The sequence below is a fragment of the Chenopodium album genome, chromosome 24 (assembly GCF_948465745.1).
Source record: "Chenopodium album chromosome 24, dcCheAlbu1.1, whole genome shotgun sequence".
Lineage (NCBI taxonomy): Eukaryota > Viridiplantae > Streptophyta > Magnoliopsida > Caryophyllales > Amaranthaceae > Chenopodium > Chenopodium album.
This window is the reverse complement of record NC_137857.1, coordinates 38824248-38832872: the sequence shown is the minus strand read 5'-3', so window position 1 is coordinate 38832872 and position 8625 is coordinate 38824248. Positions and strand designations below refer to the sequence as shown.

Here is an 8625-nt window from a genome sequence, read left to right as displayed (position 1 = left end):
ATTGGATTCGTACCCTCATCCCCGGACCCTGTTTGGTTCAAGACCTTATGGAGTTGATAGTCCTTTTGGATTGTCTTTTGGGTTTACAAGTTCCTAAAACTTGTTGGCGACTCTTTTGCTCTCTTTTCTTTCCCTTTGGAATGCCACCGTACTTTAGTGTATGATCACAGTGGGGTTCAAGTTTGGGATCATAATGCTTGAAATATTCCCTACAGTGGTCGTGAAGCCTGTGAGGATTATTAGCTGGGTTTTTCTTCTTTTTTTTTCAGTTTTTTTTTATTTATTTTTTCCATTTTTTTTTTTCAATCAATTAAGTAGTGACACGTGTCTCTTTATCTATGATGACAAGTTAGGTTACCGGTTGGGACCAATTAAGGGCCTGTTCACATTTACTTAATTTCAGTTCAGTTCAGTTCAGTTCAGCTCTAATCAGTTCAATCTAATCAATTCAGTTCAGTTCAGCTCTTAATTTCTCTCTCTCATAAAATATTCATTTCAGCTTAGTTCAGTTCAGTTCAGCTCCAATCAATTCAGTTCAACTTCAATGAGTTCAGTTCCGCTCCAATCAGTTTAGTTCAGTTCAGCTCAACTCAGTTCAGTAAATGTGAACAGGCCCTAAAGCGAGTACCCCTCAAAGTTTGAATTATTTAAAAATTATCCAAGTTAGGCTACTAATTTGTACTCCTATAGTTCCTTTAAATTAGTTACAATCCGTCATCCACAAACTTGTATGTTTAATACAAAGTATGTAAAAAATGTATGAGATATCCCTATCGATATGAGAATTGAGAAGTAGATCCGATCCTTGACAAGTGAATTTTTTTTTACTAAAAAACCTAAAAATTAAAGAATGAACACTTGAAAATCTCAATAAATGAATGTAATTGATAAACACATTTAGTCACAAAAAAATTAAGGGGTGAATAAATCAATCTTTGATGATATAATCAATGACTGAACGAAGGGCCTTGAAGATGAGATAGTAAGTGATTTCAGTGGGATGAATTGAATCCCAAAATACATATTTGGATGCATCACTACATACATACGACGCCGGATTACACATAAATGATGCTTCTAGATAACCTGTACCGCAACACCCACTGCTCACATATTCGAAACCTACACATATTAATAACAAAAGATGTTAATTAGGGTATGAAAATTATTCGAATAAATTATTGTATACACTAATAAATAGGTATTAATGGGTTTAGAGAATATAAAGACATTACCTATGTTCCAATAGAAAGTTGTTGACCCAATTTTAAGGAGGTCCAATTATTGTATTTGTTTCTCTAATTGCAATTTCCACTAACTATTTCATGATAAGGGCTATATATAGTGGTGACAATTCAAGTCAACGGGTCGGGATAAAGTTTAGTTTTAGGATAAAATTTAATTGAGTTGAAATCAGACCGTGTTTAGGATTCTCTCAACAATCTTACGATAAAATGACAATTTCAATTCAGGGAGATTGTCAAATCTAATCCTAGTACTCTCAATTAATACTATATAGTGAGTTTAATGATTACATACACTAATTGATCTTAAAATTTAGTACTCGTAATCAATTAGAAAGTAACAATTATCTAATCTAGTTAAGCATAGAAACTTACTATAATTTGAATTTGAAGAAGGTTGAACCATCTCAAGCAATGGTGAATAAACGTCAATGTAAGCAATTCTAGTGCGTTGATCTTGTAAGCTAAGCTGCATGGAATTAAGCTGAGTTTGCAGAAGTTGATTATAATCTTTAGCAACGGACGATTGAGATTCAATGCAGCCGCGTCGTGTGATGGAGTTATTTGATGCCATGGTGATCACAATTGGCAAACATCCAATTGGTGGTATTCCAACCACTGCTATTTTTCTTGCTCCTTGATCTTGCAAACTCTATTTTTGGAAAATTAGAAGTCAGTAGAACACAAAACTTAACATTTGTCAAAAAAAAAAAAAAAAACACACACACACACACAACTTAGGGTTCATTTGAATTTATTGTGGTTTTCTGTTTTTTGGTTTTTTATTTTTTTAAAATCATATGATATAGTATGTCATATAATGATAAGTAGATGAAGCCCGTGCAATGCATGGTTTGTTTGAATTTTTTAAAATAATTGTTTTTATATATATTTATGTGTTAAAATTGTTATATATTTAGATAAAACTAAATGAAGCCCGTGCGATGCACGGTTTGTTTGATTTTTCATTTTATTTTATTTTTTTTGTATTTATGAGCTAAAATTTGTTATAAATTTAGATAAAATTCCTAATATTAAAGGATAATATTTAATATTTAATTAATTTAAACTTAAAAATCTCATTCGCCAATTTGCTTACGTGACATTTAAATTATTTAATTCTAAAAGAAATTAATAATCTCTTATTTAATTGGCTACTACTAAGATTTATAATCTTATATGGCGCGCTGAGAAATTTAGATCCTACGTGGCTCTCTAAAATCTCGGGAAAAAACTTCCCTTTATATATATATTAGATTACTAATATCAAAGGATAATATTTTATATTTAATTAATTTAAATTGTGAAATCTCATTCGCCAATTTTGCTTACGTATCATCAAAATTATTTAATTCTAAAAGAAATTAATAATCTCGTATTTAATTGACTACCACTAAATTTAAAATCCTACATGGTGCGCTGAAAAAATTAAATCCTACGTGGCTCTCTAAAAACTTGGGAAAAAACTCTCCTTTATATATATACGGAGTTTTAGATTTTGAAAACTGACAACAGAAAAGTGAAAACACCTTCTTGGTTTTTGGTTTTAAAAAAAAAACTAGAAACTGAAAACCAAAAACAATGCCAAACAAGCCTAACAATTTAACATGTCACCCCATTTGGAATATATTATGTGGAATGTTTTTAAATTCTTATGAATTTTCAAAACATTAATCTAGGCTTTAATTTCATGTAAGTAAACATATTCATCATCAAAGATATGTATTAGAGACCGTAAAAATACAATATAACAAATAAAAAAGAAATAATTAGAGTAATATATTCCCTGTCTACATCTAAAAATTTCTTTGTGTAATTGATATGATATTACAATAATTGTTTATCGATAAATGTAAAGTTCTTTGAAGATGAATTAAAGTAACACAATTTTTGAAATTTATCAAGCGAACATATGGATACTTAGCTGTAGATGTTCAATTCCTTTCAAAAAAAAAAAAAAAAAAAAAAAAGCTATACATGTTCAGTTACTTCGAATCTTGTATTTTAGGTGTTTTACAAAGATTTACATACTCTGGATAATTCTAACCTTACCTTGCTTTACAAATGAATAAAATAATGCAAAAGTGATATATATCTCGGGTGTGTTTGAAAGATGAATATTATTAACAATCTGTTGATTGAAATGAGGTTAACATGTAAGCAATTTTGGTTGATTTTTGTAATACCTTATATTAGACGTTATAAATGCACGCACATAGCACACTAGTTCTTCATACCTAAGTCACCTAATACTTTGAGAATTGAGATCGAATGCTAATGTCATGTCTCGAGTAGTTCAAGTTTCATCCTTTTCCTACTCATGGAGTATGACTTTTTGAGGTGACTTCTAAATTCCGACCTATAATAATATATCACATAATTAATTATAATTTATAAACAATCCGAAAGTTTAGCTTGTTTTACATTAGTCCCATTCAGATAAAGCTTGTTGTGACCATAATATAAACTCTTTCAAATTCTCGTATACACCAACACTAACATGACATACGGAGTAATTATGTTTCACACTAATCTTCTGTTCACACACGACATTCTTAATGCTCTGAAAATGACACTAACATTAATTATACTTCGTATCAAACATTTCAAAAATAACACTCCTTTCATTTTTAAATGAATGTCCCTATGACTTTATACACTTTTCATATACATATACATCACTTTGATCAATATTTGAAATTTATATAGAATATACAAGATTAACATAGTCATGTAGATTTTGTTAGCGTTGTACGAGTATTAATCTATAATATGATTAATATCTGAATATCAACCTTTTATCATTTATGCTTATTAATAACTAAATAGGAGTATTATTTACCAATGTTCTGCATAGTCAAATGTGTCAATTAAACTGGTGCATTAATTTCGAAAGGTAGTAGGGACTAACCTTGATAAATTGGTGAACGTTTTGGACCAAGAACTGCTGATACTGAGGGATAGTATACATCCTTTTCCGAATTGGTAGAGTGAAGTAGTTGACCACAAAGTCATTAGTTCCAGCACTAACAATGAATACCGATTTATTTATGAGTTCATTGGTCTTTTCCTGACCAATGCTGGCCGCAATTCTTGATTTATATTGCATGAAATATTCCACTTGTTTTGACATTGGAATTACTCCCTGTTGCAAATCCAATAAGTCATCTAACGTATAAAAAGTAAAAACATTAAGAAGACAAGATTTTCCTTTTGGTGTATAAACTACCTGTTTTATAATGTTTAACATTTACTAATTGCTCAAAGAATTAGCTTAGGTAGATGTAAGAAAAAGGTAGATAAAGTAAAAAATATAAATTTATACAGGAAATTTTGACAATTACCACCTTCTATTATGTCCATTTTAGCAATTACCACCTTGTATTTTTTTTTTTTGAAAATTACCACCTTCTATTTTCAAAAACATCAAAAGTTACCACCTTCTCCACCAAATGACGTCATCTTGCCTATTTCCCTCCTATTTCCCCTTCCTCACTTCGATTCTCATCCCCCTTGTCTCTCTTCACCATTAATGGCAATCAATTCTTCCTCACCCACCTAATACAACCTGAAAATTTACTCCCTATTGTCACATCCTTTCTCTTCCTCATCATTCTTGGTCAAAATAGTTGCTAAATTGCCCAAAATTGTACCTTGTTCCAAGCGCAGTATCATAGTACAATTGGATTGGAAATGTCATTGTTGAAGGGGGGGACAAGCTAGGATTCTCAATTAGTTCACCAATTGAACACCCTCACCCCTAATTTGATTGCAAAACCCTAATTTCAACCAGGTAATAATTCACAATTTGTTGTCAATTAGTTCACCAATTGAACACCCTCACCCCTAATTTGATTCGCAAAACCCTAATTTCAACCCTAATTTGTTGTTAATTTGATTCCCAAAATTAGAATCATAAACCCTAAACCGCATTGAAACCCCTAAATTTAAGAAATTAAGATGAACAACATACCTTTCTTTTGGGAATCATTGTCATGTTGCAGCAACCACCAATAATTGTTCGTCAATTTGGATTTAGAGGAGTGAATTAAAGAGTTCTGATTTTTTTGGGGTAAAAAAGTAAGAAGAGAGATGAGAATCGAAGAAATGGAAGGGAAAGGTAAAGGGTGGGGCCCACATGACGTCATGTGGTGGAGAAGGTGGTAACTTTTGATGTTTTTGAAAATAGAAGGTGGTATTTTTCAAAAAAAAAAAAATACAAGGTGGTAATTGCTAAAATGAACATAATAGAAGGTGGTAATTGTCAAAATTTTCATTTATACAAGTACTTTTTTATAAAAAAAAAAATGTAAACATATAAATAGTTTTGTATTAAAAAAATAAAAAAAAAAGTCGTACAAAAGATATCATCAGTTGAGCAACTTTGACTTCATAGTAAAGGTGGCACCTAAGCTACATTTTGTTGCTCTAAATTAATTTTGCATGACTAAATATAACTTGTACAAATTACTTATCACATACTTGTATAGTATTCTCATACACAAGGGTTAATGCTGAAGCAGCTAATTATTAAGAACCAGATGTATCTTTTTTCAGTCACGCTATCAATTAACAGTAATGGAGGTTCGATCATGTTAAACCTTACTCGTATTAAACTTGACCCAATTAAGCAAGGATATATACACAAGTCTAATTATGATATTTATACCAAATCAACTTAATTACAATGACTGATATTATTACTTTCCGTTCAAAAGAAAAAACTTAATTTCAATGACGATTGAAAATTTCCAATGCATGCTTATTATCTGAAATATGTTCACTCTATGTACCAAGATGTACATGATCACATTCATCACAACACATTTCAAACCCCCCACCCCCCCAATTCATTTGAAGCACGACCTCCTAAATGAGTAAATGCGCAAAAAAAAATAAAAATAAAAAACTTGAATATATAAGATTAGATTTAGGGCATGGTTTTGTGAGAAGATGTTTCTAATCTACTCCATGTATCAAACTTACAAAAAAACAAAAGAACATGTTAAATTAATGACGTTCTTATCAAATTGATCGCGCACGAAGGAGAGAAAGGTATATTACACTTAGTGTTGGCGTAAGAGGATCATATCCTGATCCAGCAGAAGCAAAACTAACTCCAGTCATCATCTCTTCTATACTTAGCGATGAGTTCAAATATGGTGGAACTAGCTCTTTAATTCCAACGTAGCTTGCTGCATGAAGAAATAAAAATTAAATGAATGCATGCAATAGTTCTCATACAAATTAAATATTAACTACTAAAAATTATATAAAATTCATGATTATGAATTGATGTAACGTAATAAAATTATTTTTCAGGTTTATTTTTACGTACCAATAAAATCAGTACTCAATTTTCCGTTACTAAACCTTCCGGTAGCAACATGGCTAGGTAAATCCCTTCCATAAGGTGAAAAATCACTCTTAAATGCAGTCCTTATGTAGTTATTGTTTCCAGGGTCCGACGTAGAATCACCAAACACAAATATTGCTCGGACCGAATTCTTTGGAGCCTTAGGCTCGAGAGTAGATTGGGCTGTAGCACACAATATAAATACGTAACTACATAGAACAATTAGTAATAAGTTACAATGGATTATTGAGGTTAAATTTGTGTTCATGGAGGATTTCATGCCAAGAAACATGGCAGAATTCTAGGTGAATAATATGTGGGTTAATAATTTGTTATTTGAAAACTTTATATTGATAATATTGTTTTCATATTTATAGTTTAATTTGTGTTACATAGTCTTTGTACGATGATTTGATGCATTATAGGCAGGTCGCTTTGTTATGGAAAAATAGACATAACTTTTTTCATGTTCTCAACTACCCATTTGCCAACTTTTCTAAACTAAAAAAGTATCTCATTACAATTTCCATATATGTTATAGTTGCAATAATAGTAGTAGTTGTGAATAGTCGTTAAAGATTAATAATTAGTCAGGCCAAAATAATTTATGGTGAGTCTTGTGTCCATTTTTGCCTACTTCCTTGGAGATGTGAATAACTCTTTTTTTAGATGAAAAAAGGAAACCAATCCTAACTAAGTCAATGTGTTATAGTCAAAACTACCTCTATTTTGGAAAAAATAATTTGAAATGACCCAAAAACTTCACATTCACAATTCCACATTATATAGAAACTTGATGAATCCCGTGCAATGTACGGTTTGTTTGATTTTTTTTAAATATATATTTTTTTTTTAATTTATGTGCTAAAATTGGTTATATATTTAGATAAAATTCTTAATATTAAAAGTTAATATTTTATTTCTAATTAATTTAAATTTAAAAATCTCATTCGCCAATTTTAAATACATGACATTTGAATTATTTAATTATAAAAGATTTTAATAATCACTTATTTAATTGGCTACTACTAAACTTTATAATCCTACATGGCGCATTAAGAAATTAGATCTCATGTGGCTCTCTAAAAACTCGGGAAAAAACTCCCCTTTATATATATATATTTATATATATATGTTTAAAAGAAATGTTAATGACAAACTAGGGTGAAACAGAATAAAATGGCTTTAAATTGCTTCATTATTATTATTCATCAATAGGTTGAGTATTTATACCAAATCTAAGATAATAAGATAGGAAATAATATTCCTAAAAGATATACTACTATAACTATATATCCTAAAGATATATTCACTTAATAATATAACTTCTCTTAATGATATCGATAGAAAATATATCACACACATATTTTTCGATATCTCATATCTCTATCACCCTCCCGCAATGTCACAGCTCTTACCCTTTACTAGTGTCCAGGATCTTCTGCCACAGCCCTTTGATGTGTCTATGATCTGATTTTTAACATGCACTTGATACCATGATAAATTAGGGTGAAAGAGAATATAATGACTTTGTATTATTGCTTCATTATTATTCATTAATAGGTTGAGTATTTATACAAAACCTAAGATAATAAGATAGGAAACAATATTCCTAAATGATATACTTCTATAACTATATATCCTAAAGATATATTCACTTAATAATATCTTAACATAAATAAACCTAAATAATTATACGGAAATTTTGACATTTGCTACCACTAAAATGACCCTCTTTCACATTTATTACATGTTTAAAATTTTATTTTATTTAACTACCACCTTAAACCTTTTATAACCCTTTTGTTGTGAAAAAACACCTTATATATATATATATATATATATATATATATATATATATATATATATATATATATATATATATATTATAAATATTTGGTTAAAACACACCTAAAACCACACCCTATTTTTTTTTGCGAGAACACAACTTACCCCGGTGTAACGCCATTGACTTTGGTTTAATAGCGTTGACCCCCTCACGTGAGTGTCACGTGCTTAGAATAC

General features: G+C 29.9%; 1 protein-coding gene across 1 annotated transcript; it reads right to left on the bottom strand.

Annotated features, from left to right (window-relative positions):
* Positions 1-928: 928 nt before the first annotated feature.
* Positions 929-6892, bottom strand: LOC145612626 (GDSL esterase/lipase At5g45960-like). Its single transcript, XM_081667960.1, has 5 exons — positions 6583-6892; positions 6309-6439; positions 4156-4389; positions 1620-1896; positions 929-1122 (listed from the first exon to the last, which is right to left on the bottom strand). Exons 1-5 carry the CDS (start codon positions 6890-6892, stop codon positions 929-931), a joined length of 1146 nt encoding a protein of 381 aa, XP_081524086.1.
* Positions 6893-8625: the final 1733 nt, after the last annotated feature.